This window comes from Diplodia corticola (genome assembly GCF_001883845.1).
Source record: "Diplodia corticola strain CBS 112549 chromosome Unknown scaffold27, whole genome shotgun sequence".
NCBI lineage: Eukaryota > Fungi > Ascomycota > Dothideomycetes > Botryosphaeriales > Botryosphaeriaceae > Diplodia > Diplodia corticola.
Genome location: NW_017971506.1, coordinates 265,138 through 284,542, shown reverse-complemented (window position 1 = coordinate 284,542; position 19,405 = coordinate 265,138). Strand labels below are relative to the sequence as shown.

Here is a 19,405-nt window from a genome sequence, read left to right as displayed (position 1 = left end):
TTCTCCGTCGTGCAAACGCTTGCTGACATATTTTATCGCAGATGGTGATCAAGAGGTGGTGGTATCGAGTTGTGGTTACAGCAGGCCGAAGAAGAATTCGAGACTATAATAAGGAAGTTTTTGCCCGCATTCAAGACTCACGTCTTTGTGGAGACAATCGACTACACTACACGCGATTTCCAAACAGAGAATTCATCCTGAGATAGTCCGCATACCAGCAGTCAGTGTTGTCAGAGATACAGTAAAGTAGGACACACCCAACTTTTGGACTGTATCGCCAGCTTTCAAGCTTAGAGATTTCAATCTCCCACATTAGTGTCTCCTTATCTAGTCAGTCATGATGGAATGTGTTTGCACTGCTCCGTTTCGTGCTTGTCAAAGGGCGTAATAGTGCGCCAACACCACAAAAAGTGGGGCAAAGCTGACAAAGCGTCACTACTATCGTGAGTGAGTCAGCCACGAGCACAATAAAGCTTCCCTCCACTGCAGACCCAACCCTCCACGCAAATCCCGTTCATCCCGCACCCTCCCAAAAAAAACAAACCCCCCCGCAACCTCCAAGATGACCCCGCCTCGCCCCCGCCACGGCCTGCTCCTGATCGACATCCAGCAAGGCTTCGACCACCCGCCCCACGCCGGCACCCCGCGGTCGACCCCAGACTTCGAGACCAACGTCGCGCAGCTCCTCGCCCTCTACCGCGCAACCGCCGAGCCCGGCGACATCTTCCACGTCTGCCACCACTCGACGTCGGCTTCCTCGCCGCTGCACCCCAGCCGCGGGCACGTCGGCTTCCAGCCGTACGCCGCGCCGCTGCCGGGCGAGCCGACGTTTTCCAAAAACGTCAACTCCGGCTTCATCGGCACCGGGCTCGAGGCGGCCATCCGCGCGCGGGGCGTCACGGATCTGGTCGTCGTCGGCCTCACGACGGACCACTGCGTCAGCACCACCGTGCGCATGGCGGCGAACCTCGGCGTCGTGCCGGGCCGCATTCGGCTGGTCAGGGACGCGACCGCGGCGTATGAAAGGAGCGTCGATGGGCGGACGCATGACGCCGAGCTGGTTCAGTCGGTCCATTTGGCTAGTTTGAACGAGGAGTTCTGCGAGCTTGTCAGCACCGCTGATTTGATTCGGGAGATGGAGTCGGCCTGAGCTGCAGTCAACTCATCTTAATTTCAAGCGTGGTGGACGTATACACGCGAGTTTGTACGTTCAGAGCTGGTATTTATGTCGGGGGGTGGGGCGATGATGAAGGAGAAGTCGGGCTGGAACGCCGACGATTTGAAGTTTGATCATCACTGGTACATATCCTCATCGCCCTCAGCGCCCTCTCCGAAAGCTGCTGCTGCTGCTGCTGCTGCGGCACCACCATCGCCATCCTCAGCAACCGCTGCCTTTCCCTTCCCTTTCCCCTTCCCTGCCGACCCGTTCGCCGCCGACACCAAATGATCAGTCCTGATAACGTATTCATCCTCGTCATCCTCCCCATCGTCTTCCTCGTTGCCGATTCCATCCGCCGCTTCGTCTTCACCGTCACCCTCATCGTTCCCAACGCCCGCCTTCCCTTTCCCTTTGCCCTTCCCCTTCCCTTTACCCTTGCCTTTACTCTTCCCGCTTCCACCACCATCAACACCATTAACCCCAGCCGCCGCTGCCGCATCCCCAACAGTGATGGCCCTCTCCTTCTCCTTTTCCTTCGCCTGCCCCTCGAAAGTCTTCCTCACACGCTCATAATGGCTCAGCTCATCCACGCTCACACTCGGCACGAGCTCCTTCTTGGCGTCGAGAAAATCCTCTTCCGTGACCATGACGGCGGTATCCTCGTCGGTCGCGAGGTGGTCGAAGAAGTGGGCCGTGGTGATGGGTTGCTGTTTCGATACCGAATCCGGGTGAAGACCTGCAGGGGCTGACGCACGCTCGGCATTGATCTGCTTGACCTTTGCGTCCACGGCGTTGGCTTGGCGAGTGATGGCCTTGAGCATGGCGTCGGAGCAGAGTGCGTACAGGTCGGCGCCGGTGTATGTGAAGGGGAGGAGGGAGGCGATGCGGGCGAGGGAGAGGGAGGGGTGGAGTGAAAATCTGTTTGCGTCAGTGTCAGGATCAGGGAGAAGAAAGAGATAAAAAAGCAAAGGCTAGGCTGGGAGAGGGAGAGAAAGAGGGAGGAAAACTCACTTCCTTGTCAACGCCTCCAAGATCGTCTGTTGCTTCTCGTGCGTATCGCTCACGCCAAGGTACAGCATCTTGTCGAACCTTCCCGGCCTCAGCAGCGCCTGGTCGAGCAAATCCGGTCGATTCGTCGCACCAATCACAAAAACACCCCCACCCCCACCATCCCCATCGCTCATCCCATCCAGCTCTGCCAGCAACTGACTGACGATGCGGTCCATGACGCCGCCGCTGTCGCCCTGGTTGCCGCGCTTTGGCGCAACGCTGTCCAGCTCGTCGAAGAAAACAACACACGGCCTCGCGTCGCGCGCGCGCTGGAAGACGCGCCGCACGTTGGCTTCCGACTCGCCAATGTACATGTTGAGCAGCTCGGGTCCCTTGACGGAGAAGAAGTTGAGCGAGAAGGACGTCGCGATGGCCTTGGCGAGCAGCGTCTTGCCCGTGCCGGGCGGCCCGTAGAAGAGGATGCCGCTGCGCTTCTTCATGCCGCGGGCGAACAGTTCGGGTCGCTGGAGCGGGAGCTGGATCGTTTCGGTGACGGCTTCCTTGACGTTGGTCAGGCCGCCGACGTCGGACCATTGCACGTTGGGGATCTTGGGCGCGCCGATGGCGTCGGCAAAGTTCTTGCGCGCGGCGTCGACGGCGGCGCTGAGGTCGGCCGTTGTGAGACTGGCGGTTGCGGATCCACCCGCCAGTTGGACATCTTGGATCGTTAACAAAGCCGCGTCTTGAGGGAGATCCTGGTTCGCGGCGGCCACGATGGCCTCCAAACGGTTGTTCTTGGCTACAAGAGCGCGGTCGATCACGTCGACCAGGTCGCCAGCAACCAGGGCAGCAGTCTTCACGGCAATGTTAGAGAGATCAACGTCAGCTGAAAGCCGGATTCCGCGGTCTTCTACGATACCCCGGAGGATGCCTTCTCTTTCTGCCTCGTCTGGAGCCGCCATTTCGAGCTCATGCGTAAAAAGGCTCCGAATGCCATCAGGGACTTTGTCGACTTCGGTGGTTGTTGCAATCAGCACTCTTGAATCGGCGAGGACTTCCTTCAGAGCCACAACGATCCGGTCGGCGTTCAAAGCTTCAACATGTCTCAGGAGAAGGGCGGTGTATTGCGAGCCGCAAGTTAGCGCTCGATCTGCACGCGCCTTGAGGAATGCTTCGGTCTTGACATCGCCCCCACCAGAGCCACCCTCAGTGAGGATGTCGAAGGAGTCAATCGAGAAGGAGTGGAGACCGAGATCCGCACATGCACTCTCTGCTATTTTCGCCTTGCCAATTTGGCGCTGGTTGGACGTGATTAGAATGGCGAGAGGCGGCAGTCCTAGATGAATAGCACGTGGGCTTGTGGCGGCCATGATTAATTCTCTTAAGCGACGTCTGAGTGGAGAAGTATGAGAGCCAGGTAAATCCGCAAACCCGACGGGCTTTCCACCGGGAGAGGTCTGGGAGACTGGAACTCGCTTTGCCCCAAGATAATATTGCCAGGAACTGTTGGTGATAGCAGGGACCTTGCCCTGTTCGCTGCCAGCTTGAACCATTTTAGTATTTGCTGCATCGACCGACACGGTTCCTCCCCAGATGTCGTCGGATTGATCGCCGTCCTCCCTTGCTTCGGCTGAAAAAGATGAAGTGACGGCGCCTACTTTGAACCATGCCACGCTCTTCAGACTTGAGGCAGCATCTGGGCCAGAGTCAGTAGACCCGTCTGCCTTTGGCCTTGAGAGCAGATCCTCCGACCCGGGGTCTCCTTCAGGGCTGGTACCCTGATAAACAGCTCTTCCCAGGGCCTCGTCTACAGCGATGCCAACAATGTCGCCACTCTTGACTATACGACGCTTCTGCTCAAAATAATCCTTCAGACCTGCAAACAGGCTCGGCTGCAAGAATCGGTCGGTCGAGAGAGGCGTGGAAAGCTTGAGTAGAGTGACTTCTTTGGCAAATGGAGGGAGTGAGGAAGAAGTGACCTTTGGCCGTTGGACTGTGGATTTCGGAATGCCAGGAGGTGGGGGGTATTGCAATGCTGAGATGCGGAGGTGAGAGGGGCTGCCAAGGTTGGCCAACAATACTGGAGATAGATAGGCAGAACTTGTGGTGGTGCTGGTAGACCGCAGGGCCACGCTGGACATGCGCTGATGGGAGGATCGGATGACCGGATAGCGGGCGGTCTTCTTCACCATATTCTCCGGTAAACCAAAAATCTTGACAGTTCGGTAATCCGGTTGATCCTCTTCCTCTTCCGAGAAAGCATTTGCCAGACCCCATGAGCCCAGACCGTGACCCTGGGGCTCTTCGGACGCGTTGATACGCACCCAGTCACCAGAGAAACATCCGACTTTGACCAACGTATTGGTATCGACGAAGACGCGTGCCTCTTCGTCGTCGTCCGAGCCGGGCTTTGGATGCACCATTTCGTCCGGTATTTGCTCCAGAAGACCCACGGCTTTGAAGAGTCTGCCCTTTGCACCGCCGCGTGCTGTTGCGGAGGTAAAGGTGGAGTAGACTGAGCCTGCGCCAGGACTCATCATGCCTGTTGTCTGGAACCCGCCAGCGCGTGGAGTGGCCGATGTCCATGCAGACAACACACCGGAAGATTGCGGAGGCAGCATTGGAGCGCTCAAGGATATCATGTCGTCCGAGTCATCGGAAAGGTCGCCCACATCGGAGCCCGAGAGCTCTGACTCCAGGTTGTCAGTGGTTGAAGCCTCATCCTCGCTCGGAGGTGACGGCGCATCCGACGAAGTGCGGTCCTCGGCGGCCGAGTAAAACATCTCGTTGGACGTATCCTCGTCCTCGGTGAAACCACCAGCCCGGCGTGGGCTAGGTGCAGCATCCCGAGCGCGCTTCGCCCCCTTGGAGCTGCGTGAATGTAGAACGACGATCCTCGTGCTCGGCAACAGCAGGCCTTGGGCAACCGGCTCGCAGGACACGACACGGGCGGGCGGCGGAGGCTGGTGGGTGATGGGGTGGCTTTCGATGGGGAGAGGCAGCCGATCATTCGTGTGGACGATGCTCGGCACCTGGAGAGCTTTCCGCACAGCCTCCCTCCAGGCACGCTCCTGCTGGGCAGGGTCCGTCTTCGTCTGCACGCCGTTGGACCGCAGCTGTTTGGCCTGGGTATCGAAGCCTCCGCCGAACTTGGCCTTCACCTCCTCCAGCTTCCGCAGCCCATCGGCATCGATGCTGACGTATACAGTTTCCAAGCCCAGCGGCACCGCGTCCAGAATGCGAATCTCCACGGGGGAATCGCGGCGTGGCGGGCGGTTCGGGGCGGCGGCGTGCAGGGCGTGGGCGAAGGATTGTAGAGACAGCGACTTGGCGGGGAATTGGAGCGAAGAGTGCGGCAGTGATGCGGCCTGGTCGGACTTGTCTTGAGGGCGGACTGGTAGGATGGTCCACGAGCAGGACGAAGGCGAGCTGGCGGAGCTAGGCACCCATGGGGTGATGGCTACATGGTAGATGCGGTTTGCGTCGCCGGCGGGAGACTCGGCTGGACAAAGCCGGTCAGCATGGAGAGATGATACAGGCGATCAATTGGGCATACCGGAAGCGCGAGGTGCTTTGGGAAACAGGTCATGGAAGAGGTCGTCGGAGAGCACGCCAACCTCGCCCTTCAGGCGGTCGTCGGGGAGCAGGCGAGCAGAGATGGCGGGTTTGTCCTGGCGTCGTCTCCTGCGGCGCCGCCTGCGCTGGTTGAAGGCGGCGTCGACGGCCATGGCGAATGGGTGTGATGCGTGGAGAGAGTCGCGACGGACGAGCTCGGCGTTGGTCGCACTGCTGCCAGCGTCGCACGCGCTGAGGCAGCCGAGGTAAACGGGCACGCGCCGAACCTGGGGCTCGCTCTATGCAGAAACAGAGCCGCCTCGGCCGTGGGTGTCACTGCAGCGACTTAGCAATTGCCGGACTACTTGTTGGCTGCAGCCCGAACATGGCCTGTCGAGAGCACCCTTCCACCCCAGACGATCAGCCTGCGCGGCTTTCACATGAAAGACAGGTGCATCATGCGGCGGGCGGAATGCCAAGCACCAGGACTGCACCACGGCCGCTGACATAATCTGCTTCTTGCACTGGGACTCGGCAGCCGTGTGCCCGCCCAGACGCAGATGCACTTGAACCACGTCATGGGTCATTCCCGCTAATAATCTCAAGGCCGGTGAGTGCGCCACGGCTCGCCAACCCGGAACCACACGCAAAAAGACGAGAGACGCGCTGCACTCGGACGGACGGGGGAAACGTCGCATGTTTCAAGGCGCAGAGTGCCCACATATGTTGTTGGATTTCGGCTCACCGAGCCGGCCGGTGCACGTCAGACGCAGCGAAACAGAGCACAATGGGTCCGGAAATAGCTGGTTGATGGCAGAGGAGGCTCTCCGGCGGCGGCAATTGGCATCGCGCACGGGTTTTGCGCTAAAGTCAGGGATCGTCTGCCCGCTCCCGCCCTACGTCATCCACACTTGCGCCTACCAGCCATCGTGCCATGGCGCGCAGCATCTACCTCTTTCAGCCCTCTACCGCGCAATCTGCGCCCTCGGGCGCCGGATCCGCCTGAAGATCCTGCGCCTCTGACCCAAACTCTCTCAGCTGGCCATTTCCAGCCTTCTTCCGCTCATTGACTTATGATACCCTGCGTGCAGCCTGTCCAGCCAGCTTCGCTCCCTCCACTGCCCTCCCGCAATCCGCTACGATGCCTTCCAAGACATCGGCAGCGAAAGAAAAGGCAAAGCAGACCGTGCGATCGAAAGCCGAACCTGCCGTCGAGTTCGCCCAACAAGCCCAGCGTCTGGGCCAGAAGTCCCCCGACCAGGAAGATGCCCAGTCCGGTTCCACCCACGCCGTCGAGGCCCGCTTCATCACCCCCCAGGACCCCGTCATACAGACTGCGAATGGCGGACGCTTGCCCGCCGTGCCCGTCGAGGAGGCCGTCAAGCTGAATAAACTGAAGGATGTGCTGGAGGACCGCGACCCCGCCGAGAGCATGCCCCAGGAAGGCCGCACGCGCGAGGCAAAGGATGGCACTATACACGGCGCTCGCCCGAACCGCGCCAGCTTGGAGTCGGGTGAGACGCAGGACCCGGACGCCCCGCTAAGGGAAGCTGTGCCCGTGTCCAAGACGAACCCTCTGTTCCCGCCTTTGCCTGTGTATGGACCGTCGGGGATGCTCCGCAATCTGCAATGCTTCTCGTTCAGAGTGTCATCTGCTATCCTTTCCTTCCTTTTTCTGTATATCATAATGCTAGGATCAATGGCCACCAGCATCCCGCTGCTGGCTCAGTATGTTTGGCGGATAATCACCGGCCGAGACCCCAACATGTACCGGCCTTTTTACGAGGAGGAAAAGAGACGGAAGGCGGCTAGAAGGGAGGCTGAAAAGGCGTGGAAGAAGCACGAGTGTCGGGATAAAGCCATTGACGCAAGAACGGCAGATCATGAGGACTCACCGGGGGAGAATGAGGAATTCGTGCCCACGGAAGGCGGCCCAGATCCGCTTGTTTGTGACATTGGATATTATGCCCGCCGTGTTGGCCTCGACTGCGAGACCTTTAGTGTTCAGACCGAAGATGGCTTCATCATTGACCTCTGGCATATCTACAACCCCCGCGAGCATCGACCAGCTTCCACGCCGGTGAGGGCACCGCATTCCCCAAACGTCTTCAACAACAACGACAAGTCCACGGACAGTGCTGACGGATTCCCCTTCGGAAAGAAAAAGAAGAAGTATCCAGTACTCATGATGCACGGGCTCCTCCAGTCATCCGGCGCCTTTTGCTCGAACGACGACGACAGCTTGGCCTTCTTCCTCGCCAAGTCCGGGTACGACGTCTGGCTGGGCAACAACCGATGCGGCTTCACCCCCCGCCACAACCTCCTCGACTACAGCGACCCGCGCATGTGGGCCTGGAACATACGGCAGATGGGCGTCATGGACCTCCCCGCACTGGTGTCCCGCGTCCTGCACGAGACGGGCTTCCCCAAACTCGCCCTCATCGCCCACTCCCAAGGCACCACCGAAACCCTCGTCGCGCTCGCCAAGGAGCAGCGCCCCGAGCTCGGCGACAAGCTCAGCGTCTTCTGCGCGCTCGCCCCCGCCGCGTACGCCGGCCCGCTGATCGGCAAGATGTACTTCAAGTTCATGCGCATCATCAGCCCCGCCATGTTCCGCATCATCTTCGGCATCCACGCCTTCATCCCCTTCATGATGCACATGCACGCGTTCCTGCCGGGCAAGTTCTACGGCGCCATGGGCTACCGCATCTTCTCGTTCCTGTTCAACTGGACGGACGAGCGGTGGGAAAAGGACCTGCGCAACCGCCTCTTCCAGTTCGCGCCCGTCTACGTCTCGGCCGAGAGCATGCGCTGGTGGCTGGGCCGCGAGTGCTTCGCGTCGCAAAAGTGCATCCTGCAGACGCGCCGCGAGAAGGAGATGGAGGAGCGCGAAGACCGCGACGAGAACGAGGCGCAGCGGAAGGCGGGCAGCGGCGCCGGCCCCCAGCAGGAGCAGCGCATGCGGGACTACTACAACAAGGACACCGCGCGCGGCGAGCACACGACGTCCCAGCCCCTGGAAGCTTCGTCGTCTTCGTCGTCGTCGTCGTCGTCGTCCTCATCCGACGAGGAGCATGACCACCACCACCACCGTCCCCACCGCCGCGACCGCGGCCGCTTCGCCTGGTACGACCATCACGCGCCCCCGATGGCGTTCTGGGTCGCTGGCGCCGACGATCTGGTCGATGGCCGCCGCTTGCTGCGGCGCTTCGAGCGCGGGCGCGAGCCGTTTGTGGATGTGGTTCACAGCAAGATCATCGAGGGGTACGAGCATCTCGACGTCATTTGGGCCATGGATGTGCTGGAGAAGGTGGGGAACGAGCTGAGGGAGGTCATTTGGAAGACGGCGCCGGAGGAGGCGAGGGAGGCGTGCAGGGTGCCCGAGGGCTGCGGGGATGTAGGGCGTTGGGAGGGGGGGAGGGCGAGGAGGGGGGAGAGGGAGGGGAAGGGAGGGGAAGCGGGGGAGAATGGGGATGGGGATGGGGATGGGGATGATATCGAGGAGGTGGGGCGGCGGCAGGTGGCTAATGTTGGTATAGACACGTCGTCGGGCGAGTGGCGGGAGGAGGTTGCGAATGCGGACGAGGTGGATAGGAGGGTGGCGACGGCGTGAAAATTGGCGGATAGATGGGTGATGGTGTCGTTGGTATCGTTGGCGTCTTTCTCCCTCGTTCTACTTTGTTCCCGTGGTTGGAGCGGGCCCGGTCTGGATTCGTTCTTTTCTTTTCCTTAGAGATACCTCATGGCTTGCTTTGTTTTGGCTGGGAAGACGAGGATACACTGGTATACGTATACATAGACGTAGTTATTAATTACAATCCCGGCATCAACATGCATGCGTGGACTTATTGGTTGACGATGGCTATGCACCGATGTACGGTTTTGGGGGTATGCGGTATTCTTCTGCAACTGCCAGTGATTCTGATCAGCGATCGCCTGCGCGAAAATCAGTCGAGGTCTCCAGAATCTTTCGACGAACGGGGCTAGGGGAGCGTTGGAAAAAAAAAAAAGTAACGGACCTTCGCTCTCATCACACATCAGCAGTAGTGGATGGTGCGGGTATATGATGCGACAGCCCTGTCGATCAACGGCAGTGAGACGGCAGTGCTCGGCTCAAACAAAGGGGTCTTCCCGAGCTGGCCGGCTCTGCGCATCGGCGTCGGGGAAGGGCTGGGCTGGACCCACAGCCAGTCAGAGGCGCGCAGATTGACGGCTTGTCATGCGCAAGCCAAGGCAAGCCAAGCGATGTTCGATCCCCACCTCTCAGAGCTTATGCAGCCCAGGGGGGCGGACGACGCAAATCTTCGCAGCGGGCAGCAGCCGAAGAGTGCAACGGCATGGGTGGTGGTGGCTAGGTTTGGGATGGATTGCGCGTTCATGTCAGTCTCGCGTTGGATGCGAGCGGGTGGAGTGGACAGGACGGGGGCGGATGACGGTGGTGGGCTAAGGAGAGCGGCCACGAGTTTACGGCGTGGCTTTTTTCCCCAGGTTCTTCATCCGCGATCCGATCCAGCCGGAGGGGGTGCGAGTGAGCGCACAGGCGCGTCAAAACTGCCGGGCTGCTCACGGCTCTCGGCTACCTCGATCTCAAGGTCGGCCCCAAGAATCGGCTTCAACGCCCATGCTCTGATTGGCTGCGCAAATTAGCTCGGTGGAAGCTCCTCCCTTCCATCACCACCGCGACAGAAGACATAAAACCCTCCATGACAGCCGCGAGGTTAGGCTGGGAGCCCCAGCGACGGATTTCCAACTCCTTTTCCGCCCTCTGCCGCGCGGCCCGCTTGCGACGCTGTCGTCTCAATTCTCACCACCACCGCTGCTCCTGCCATCAACACCACCCGCTGTCTCTCACTCCTCCCCCGCCGACCCGCCGCACCCGGCGACGTCATCTTCCACCACCGCCGCTGCCGCCATGATCCTCGACGTCCTCTTCACGCCGTGGGCCCTGCTCGCCCTGCCCGTGCTATACTACCTGCTGCCGTACCTCCGCGACAAGGCCATCCGCGACATCCCCGCGCCCTTCCCTGCCCAGTTTTCCAACCTCTGGCTGCTGTGGCAGGTGCGCAAGGGCAGCCGCTACCTGGCCGTGCACGATGCCCACAAGAAGATGGGCAAGATGGTGCGCATCCAGCCGCACCACGTCTCCATCGCCGACGTCGACGCCATCCCGCTGATCTACGGCCACGGCAATGGTTTCCTGAAGAGGTGAGCGCCCAATTGGGATGCCGGGGGACTTGTTTGCTGATATCCCGACTCCCAGCGAGTACTACGACGCCTTCGTCTCGATCCAGCGCGGCCTCTTCAACACGCGCGACCGCGCCGAGCACACGCGCAAGCGCAAGACGGTCGCCCACACCTTCTCGGCCAAGTCCATCGGCCAGTTCGAACAGTACATGCACGGAAACCTCGAGCTGCTGGTCAAGCAGTGGGACCGCATGGCGAAGGAGTCGGGCGGCTACGCCCACATGGACGCCCTGCACTGGTTCAACTACCTCGCCTTCGACATCATCGGCGACCTGGCCTTCGGCGCCCCCTTCGGCATGCTGGAGAAGGGCAAGGACTTCGCCGAGGTGCGCGAGAGTCCCGACGCCCCGCCGCGGTCCGCCCCCGCCATCGAGGTGCTGAACCGCCGCGGCGAGGTGTCGGCCGCCATCGGGTGCATGCCGTGGATCAAGCCGTGGGCCAAGTACTTCCCGGACCCGTTCTTCTCCAAGGGCGTCGAGGCGGTCGAGAACCTGGCCGGCATCGCCGTGGCGCGCGTCAAGCAGCGCCTCGACAACGCCGACAAGATCGACCGCGTGGACCTGCTGGCGCGCCTGATGGAGGGCAAGGACGAGACGGGCGAGAAGCTGGGCCGCCAGGAGCTCACCGCCGAGGCCCTCACCCAGCTCATCGCCGGCAGCGACACCACCAGCAACACGTCGTGCGCCCTCCTGTACCACTGCCTGCGCAACCCCCACGTCATCACCAAGCTGCAGAAGGAACTCGACGCCGCCATCCCGAACATCGACACCGTGCCCGAATTCTCCATGGTCCGAGACCTGCCATAGTAAGCCGACTCCCTTTGCCCCCTCCCCTCCCCTCTCCTCCACCCCAATCGTCGTCTCCGTTCGTTCGCTCGTCCGCTCGTTCTCCCGTCGCTAACAAGGGACGTTTCCCCCCGGCAGCCTCGACGCCGTCATCAAAGAGACGATGCGCATCCACTCGACGTCGTCGCTCGGCCTGCCGCGCATGGTCGTGGGCCCGGGCATCACCATCCTCAACCGCCACTTCCCCGCCGGCACCGTCCTCTCCGTGCCCTCGTACTCGATCCACCACTCGACCGACATCTGGGGGCCCGACGCCGACGCCTTCCGCCCCGAGCGCTGGGAGCGCGTGTCGGAGAGGCAGAAGCAGGGCTTCATCCCCTTCAGCTACGGGCCCCGCGCCTGCGTCGGCCGCAACGTCGCCGAAATGGAGCTGGCCCTCATCGTGAGCACCGTCTTCAGGCGCTACGAGTTTGAGCTCAGGCAGGGGGAGATGGAGACGAGGGAGGGGTTTTTGAGGAAGCCGTTGGCGTTGGAGGTGGGCATGAGGAAGAGGGTGGCGTGAGTGGGCTTTTTCTTTTGAGTTTTTGTGGTGTGGGGAATGCTGAAAGGGAGTGTGTGACGAGGCTGGGGATTGGTTGCCTGTGTCTGAGGAAATTGGGGTGTGTGAGGGCTTTGGTTTGGGCCCCTTCCCCCCGTGTTAAAGTTTTCGTGGGAGCGAGCATGGTTTACAGGGATGAAGTGCCGATCGATGAATCTCGGGGGCGCGCTTTTCTGGGCGTTGTACAGCTTTTTCGTAGGTGTATGAGTGATCGTTTATGATACATATTTATTGTAACGCAATAGATTTCCATCCCGTTGAAGGGGCTTTTTAACAAAGTACTGCAGGATAAAGTTATGGATGAGCTACCTTGGATACATGGTGGCTGGCTCTCCAAGTTGATTGCGGTGCTTGGTTGTGCTGCTGAGGGGTTTGCTACACTTTGAAGTCGTTGGAGTCTTTGGCGTGGGGGTTATGTTCGTGGACGTGTTCAATGTGTATTGAAGGGACTGCGGGCGGTTTCAGGGGAGTGTTGTGATACATTCAAGTGTTTGGAGCGTTCTCGGTGTATTGCTGGTCGTATCACCGGACGTGTGCCATGTGTGCTCAGCAGGACGGTTCCCAGTCGGGAGATGGTATTGTAACGGCTTGGGGAACTTGCGCATCATTGAACAGGAATCTGCTGTCTAGATCTTAATTGTATGTACGTACAAAACAGACCTGCCCGGCAAAACAAAAAGAACGAAAACAAAATAGAAAGGAAAAGAGGAAAATGGACAAATGCCAGCTTGTGTGTGCATAAGGAAACCCTCCGAATGGGATTCATGGAGACTACACAATGGTGAAGTCATAGATGTTGCAGTTGAATGGTTCAAGCTGGCTAAGCAGCTCATTGTAGTCTTCGTCGCTTTCCCAGATGTCCACCCGCGCAAAGGTCTCCTCGAGGTTGAGAGTACCGGATTTCCTGACACATGCCGATTGGATTTCGTCTTGATTGCCCAGGATAGTGAAGAAATCAAGGGCAGATGGTTCTCTCAGGGGGCCGAGAATGTTGCCGATTCTTTCGAAATGATGCAAACCATCTGACGTAGGCGCGAGGATCAACCCTTTGGTTGAGACTTCGGATATAAATTGTAACGTCGCCTCCACAGGCATCAAATATACCTCAAAGGGGAAGCCGTTCTTGCGATTAGATCCCCCATCCATCCTTGCTGCGAACTCGAGTTCATGGCCTGCCCCGGATAATCTCAGCGAGCAAAAGCCACCGCCGTATTCTAGCAGTGAGGCTGTGAGAAGAGGGCCGCTGCAATGAAGCTCACCCTCGATGCGTGGAGCATAGTCATTTTCTTGATGTATGACGACATCCGTGATAATGGCCATATATCTGTTCATAGAAAACTCCCAGTCAACAGGAAGACTTACAGGCCCATCTACAGATGCCCAGCTCCATGAGGGTGCTCGATGATCCTCACCAGTCGCACGAACCGTAGATCCACTTGCAGGGGACCAGCACAGGTGACGGATGATGATATCCTTCCAGAATCCGGCACAGTATCTGCCAGCAGTATCACCATACGCCTCAGAGACTTTCCGTGCCAGTGCAGCAATGGCGACCAGTTTGTCAGACGCATTCGTCAGTTTGGATCCGGTGTAGCTTGCGACAATCTTATTCCAGAGATTCGCAAGATGAGCTGGATCCTTAGTTTCCACGTTTGTCAGCCGGTACAAAGCTGGCGGCTTACTTGTGCACTTGAAATCTAGTGGAAGATGCTCAGGGAAAGCCTCGGAGCTTGAGAGGATGTTGCATTCCCAAAACACTTGCTCAGAGCAGAAATGCACCACCCGTGGAGACAAACAGCGTTCCTGGAGAACCCATGCTCTTCGGTTGACCGAGCCATTTTCGACCTCGTCATCCCAATCATGTTCACAATACCAAGTATACATCCCTTCAGGGATGATCGGATGACCTGGTAGGACTGTCGCATGAGAAGGGAATACAGATCTTCCTTCACGGAACAATCCCTCAGATGAGTTTTTGGCAGATGTTGCAGAGATGTTCAAGTACGAGTTACTGTAAACTTCCCACATCGTGTTTGCTTCTGTCTCCCAATCTTCTGTGCAGTTTTGAATGATGCACAGTGAGTCAATCCAGATGTAACGCTTTCCGAGCACCTGCGTGAGAGTTATGGCGTCCGAGAATGTTGCTGGGAGCCTTTGCATTGGGAGCGCTGTCTTGAACTCTTCGAAATTGTCTGTAGTGAGTGTCAGATGATTGGCCTCGCCCCAGCAATGGCTCAGTGTGAGGTAGACGTCTCCTGGATCCACCTCAGTTCTCTCAACGATTCTGACTGGACGTTCAACACACACTAGCCTCGAAGGGAGGAAGTGAGGGTCCTTTAGTCGTACTGCCCCACAGTCATGCGCGGAGACGCATTTCTTGAGCCATGTCATAATTTGGTCGAACGTCTTCCTGGAGCCAGTGGATTTTCCGAGTGGTAGGTGTTTGGCTTTTTCAAAGTCTCCCGAGGTCATTATGAAGCTCTTTGTAGTCTGAAGTAGATGTACTTACTACCTATCTTATCGAGATGAATAGGAGCTCCCCGAGCAATCAGACCATAGTTGTAATCTCTTAAACTAAACGTAATAACGGCAGATGATGATCGAAAGGAATTATGATCCATCCTAACTTCGATCGTTGGTGTCTCTGAGTCCGAGAATCTGCGTCTTTATGGTCATACCGCATTAGCATTCATTTAGAAGTTACTTTCCACATACATGTTTCGACGTACCTCGCGTGTCTATCAAAGGGGACTTTAGCCTTTTGCCAAAATAGCACGCAAAACGGACACCCGAACAATGCAGACGATTGAAGGGTTTGTACATCGCTGTGAAATAAGCTCTCAGTTGTACGCTTTCCCCGGTAGCCATTTTTGACTTGATCCATAGGAATACCGTCAAGCCCCCCGTTCAGCAGTCTCCTGCAGGCCTGGCAGAATGCTGCGTTGAGTCCGTCTTCGAACACAGCTTGAGAAGCGAGGTCCAACAGATCGTAAAACGACTCCATCTTTGGGAAGAAATTATTCCACAACCATGCAGGGTTTTGACCTCATCGGAGGGGAGGCAGAGTGAGAAGAAGGAAGGGGGTGGTTGAAGACGACGAGGGAATCGAAGGCGAAGTTGGGGTTCCGTCGAAGCTTTCGACTTCTCGCGCGCAGCAAAGGAAGTGCTTCAGCCTGAGCGGGGTAATGTGGTCGCACAAGCAGGCAGCAGCTGCAAGTCAGCCTCGCCATCCATTTGGTGTCACCAATGAAAATGCAGGCGACGCGACAGAGAAGTGGGGAGCCCGGTGACAGAAACAGCTAGTATGTACACGCTCAGTCTGTATAACTTGACAGGAAGTGGTTTTCAAGGAACAGCTGGCGGTATATATACTTGGATATACAATTTTCACGGGGTGGGATGCGATACATGTTTTCCCTCTCGTCCTTATCTGACAAAGATTTGAGTCATTCGCTGTCCTAGGGAGAAGAATAATGGATGGATTACAATACGAGCGTTAGCTTCGGAGAGTCTGCTGCCGACTCAGCCTTGCGTCTCAAACCTTGCTATAGAACGAGGCTGCGAGTAAGAATGTAGACGATAGCCGCCCCATGCTGATTGGTGCAGAAGCGGATGGCGGGAACATGAGGTGTGAGTACAACATCAAACAACAGCCTTGTTTGTACTTACTGATCTGTGTCATCTTGTGTTTCGTGAAGTGTAAATCTAGGTAGGCCTGTAATGCGGTCAAGTTTTGGCCCGTCCGGCCGCGGTCTGGCCAGATCCCTCGACGGATCGAAAACAAAGCTTCGCTGTCGGTATGACTGCGCCAAATCCATGCACAGTGGAATACTGTACGTACCATACAGACTGGGGAGGTCCAACTGCAGCCCAGCTGGCTCTTTAAGTCTTGCAGTCGCTTAGTGCGTCAGTTTGGGGTCCACTTTAATGTAAAGCCTTGATACCACGAATTCCTGCACCAACTGCACACGCCATCGGCATCGACTGCGTCAAATATTCGAGAAAGGCACAGGGAAAGAGAAAGAATATACACACACAACGAAACGGTATTCGAGAAACGAAGAAACGATGTCCACTCGCAAAGCAAGAATCTATAAAACAATGAAAAACAAAAAGCTAACGGGTTTTAGTGAATATTCAAGATCATAACTTAAAACACCTACGTTACGGGCTTTTACCTTCTCCTTTTCGACAACTTTATTATTATATCTTCGAAAGATGACGTTTCTGTTTCGCAAGTAACGGCATTCTCAACCGCTCCACCCAGAATCAGAAAAGATCCACGAACTCCCACTGCTGCTCTAAATGGTGAGGCTCCCGTGCCCAGGCCGAAAGACACAAAGGCTCTACTGGGTATCGAGTCACGCCAAAACCGGTGCCGCGCTGGTCCGAATGTGGACTATAATATAGTACGAAAAAAAGTGAGTGTAGTGCTGTCTTTCGCCATCCTCGGTTTAGCCGGCAGCTTTAACTCAACAACGTTTGAAAGCCTGCCATAACCTACAGGGTGATCATGAGCCCGACGCATACCTCTCTTGTCCCGAAGTTTGGCCGGGTCGCCAGCTGGCTTCTGCGCAAAGACTACCGAACGCAACTGAACCCAACTCGACTCGACCAAACCTCACCCGACCCGACCCGCCCCGACCCAACCCAACCCAACCCGACCAACCATCTATCCTCGGACTGACCCGTCTGCCACATCGTCCTCGCCGAGGTATACTCACCGTGGTCATGGCGGAAACCGAAAAGCTAGAGAGGGTCATGCACCATCTTCTCCAACACCGCAGCCCCAGCAAGACGCAGCTCGATAACTTCGGAAAACACATGCAATGGATCAAAGACGTCGGCTCCAGCCACCATCTGAAGCCAACAGCCGCCAAGTCGCGCAGGAAGCTACGCTCGCTCCTTGGAGACGTCTACCATGGAGTCGGGATCGAGCCGTTCATGCTGTGCGCCCTCTCCATGCCGCCATTTGCCCTCTACACCCTGGACCGTCATGTGTTCTTGTCGCGCGTGCGCGAGTGGTGGAACCAGAGGAGCCCGCATCCGCTTTGCCTGACACAGATTGCGGATGCCCTCTGCAAAACGGACAGTCTCGAGGCCCTCTTGGGCCCGAAGCCACCCCACCTTGCACTAGCCGACGCCATTGCCTCAGCTGACAACAGCACTCTACCGCTGCATGTCCCGGCTCCCGCTTTGCCTGACCTTGAACCTGACCGCGATCCCGCGAGACAGAGGCACGAGTATGAGCTAACGTCACTGGCTCAAGAAATGCATCGCTGTCTTCAGACTTTAAGTGATGATGGCTTGAAGGAAACCAGATGGGAGGAGATGTTACAGTTTGGTATGCATCAAATCACCAATCGTACCTGGGCCAAAGAATACCACATACCGCCTGACATGGCCGACTACCATCTCCCCTCGGCCGACTCAGCAGACGTTCTTCTCGCCACCATGGATGGGCTCCGACAGATGGTTGCGGGCAGTAGGCTACTCATCAAGCCGGTACTCGTACGTGGAAACCCAGACGAGCTGTCCTACTACGAATCATTCCAGTCCGAATTCATAGAGCGCCTGGGGGACTACTCCTGCGGTGGAGGCTTTCTCGACGTGCAAGACCCAACCTTGCCGGTCTGGCAACCCTCGGCCCGCCAGATGAGGTTCGAAGACGTGGCCGACATGCTCCGTGCCGGCTCCAGCGGGAAGCTCGACAACGCAAGACCGCCCTTGAATCTACTCAACCTCCGCGACTTCCTGGAGCTGCCTCTACCGCAGTTCCTTCGCGCCTCGCGATTCTGGCTCCTCCGGACCCTGGACCACCTCGTCGAGTCGGCCACAGCGCCCGAGTGCTCCCACATGGGGAAAAGAGCCGTCGCTCGGTCTTCTGACCTCGCCTCCTGCTCCCGCTTCCTTCTCTACGCCGCCCGCGGAGCCGCCTCGGGGCCTCACGTCGACCTTTTGACCGGCACCTGGGTCCAAGTCCTGTCGGGGCTGAAGTTGTGGCCCATAGTCACCGGCCTAAGCGACGAGGAGAGGCGTGAGTTCGAGAAGAATGGTTCCGATTGGGTTCCCCCTTCCGAGAAGACACGCGTCGTTCTTCTAGAGCCAGGCGATTTGCTCGTAATGCCTCCCGGGTGCCCGACGCCCCACGCGCCAATAACAGTACGGGATTGCCTGATGCATGGCGGCATGTTCTGGGACGAAAAGAGCGTAGTGGACACGATGGAGAGCATAAGCTGGATCGTGCAAAACCCAAACGTCACCAATGAGCCTATTCCGCGGCAGCTGCCCGAAATCTTACTCGGGCTTGAGCGCATGATGAGAGCGAAGCCCGAGCGTTTCGTGGGCGAAGGCGCCGAGACGAGCGAGGAGCTTCTACAACGATTCGAGGCCGCGGTGCGCTCCATGAGGGGGAACCACCTGGGCTGTGACTGCACAGGAAAATGCGCCAGGAACACATGCCCCTGCAGAAATTCCGGGTTTCCGTGCTTCAAGTATTGGTGTCACAGGTGCAATGCGTGTTCGAACTCGATCGCATGGGAGACAAGCAGCTGAGTGGGTTTATGTTCGCCCCACGTGTGGACCCGTTAACCATTACCACCGCCCCCGGATGCTTTCTACCGCTGTCATTTGATTTTGATGGATACTAAGCTCAATCACCTCGGTTGCTTATAATTGGATAGGTTTATTAGCTTGGTAATCCATTCAAAGACAACTTGAGCTCAACTCCAAATAGCTTAAGAATATGCAATACACTCGTTCATCAATTTCGACTGACCAAGCATGAAATTCATCGAGTTATGAGCCCGTATGGTGCTCAACTAATTACCTGATCGGTCGCAATCATCCCGAATCAATCCTTACTGAACACTGCCGCATCAGGCGCATTCGAGGCCGGTCATTGGACGAGCACTCATCACATCAATCCAAGCACCATCTCAACTCTCATCGCTCATCTCTCAACAATAGACGCATCATCTATATCACCGAATCAGTTTCTGATGACAAACGACCGTTCCAACACCCTATCCTCCTAATATCTATTGGCAAAAGTTTCTGCAATCAAAATTTCCC

The 19,405-nt window shown here is 57.5% G+C and overlaps 6 protein-coding genes across 6 annotated transcripts; 4 read left to right on the top strand and 2 right to left on the bottom strand.

The window, feature by feature from the left end:
- Positions 1-562: 562 nt before the first annotated feature.
- Positions 563-1,150, top strand: BKCO1_2700087 (isochorismatase; the record flags this gene model as incomplete). The annotated part of the gene is made up of 1 exon (XM_020273621.1): positions 563-1,150. The coding sequence occupies one exon, from the start codon at positions 563-565 to the stop codon at positions 1,148-1,150; it is 588 nt and encodes a 195-aa protein (XP_020130063.1).
- A 143-nt stretch (positions 1,151-1,293) lies between these two features.
- Positions 1,294-5,877, bottom strand: BKCO1_2700086 (peroxisomal biogenesis factor 6; the record flags this gene model as incomplete). Its single annotated transcript, XM_020273620.1, has 3 exons — positions 1,294-2,077; positions 2,171-5,651; positions 5,706-5,877. The coding sequence occupies 3 exons, from the start codon at positions 5,875-5,877 to the stop codon at positions 1,294-1,296; spliced, it is 4,437 nt and encodes a 1,478-aa protein (XP_020130062.1).
- A 968-nt stretch (positions 5,878-6,845) lies between these two features.
- BKCO1_2700085 (ab-hydrolase associated) lies at positions 6,846-9,317 on the top strand (the record flags this gene model as incomplete). The annotated part of the gene is made up of 1 exon (XM_020273619.1): positions 6,846-9,317. One exon carries the CDS (start codon positions 6,846-6,848, stop codon positions 9,315-9,317), a length of 2,472 nt encoding a protein of 823 aa, XP_020130061.1.
- Positions 9,318-10,616: 1,299 nt separating this feature from the next.
- BKCO1_2700084 (benzoate 4-monooxygenase) lies at positions 10,617-12,295 on the top strand (the record flags this gene model as incomplete). The annotated part of the gene is made up of 3 exons (XM_020273618.1): positions 10,617-10,909; positions 10,965-11,753; positions 11,872-12,295. The coding sequence occupies 3 exons, from the start codon at positions 10,617-10,619 to the stop codon at positions 12,293-12,295; spliced, it is 1,506 nt and encodes a 501-aa protein (XP_020130060.1).
- An 807-nt stretch (positions 12,296-13,102) lies between these two features.
- On the bottom strand, positions 13,103-14,803 carry BKCO1_2700083 (heterokaryon incompatibility protein; the record flags this gene model as incomplete). The annotated part of the gene is made up of 1 exon (XM_020273617.1): positions 13,103-14,803. One exon carries the CDS (start codon positions 14,801-14,803, stop codon positions 13,103-13,105), a length of 1,701 nt encoding a protein of 566 aa, XP_020130059.1.
- Positions 14,804-17,062: 2,259 nt separating this feature from the next.
- Positions 17,063-18,886, top strand: BKCO1_2700082 (histone-lysine n-methyltransferase ezh1; the record flags this gene model as incomplete). Its single annotated transcript, XM_020273616.1, has 1 exon — positions 17,063-18,886. The coding sequence occupies one exon, from the start codon at positions 17,063-17,065 to the stop codon at positions 18,884-18,886; it is 1,824 nt and encodes a 607-aa protein (XP_020130058.1).
- Between the last annotated feature and the right edge of the window lie 519 nt (positions 18,887-19,405).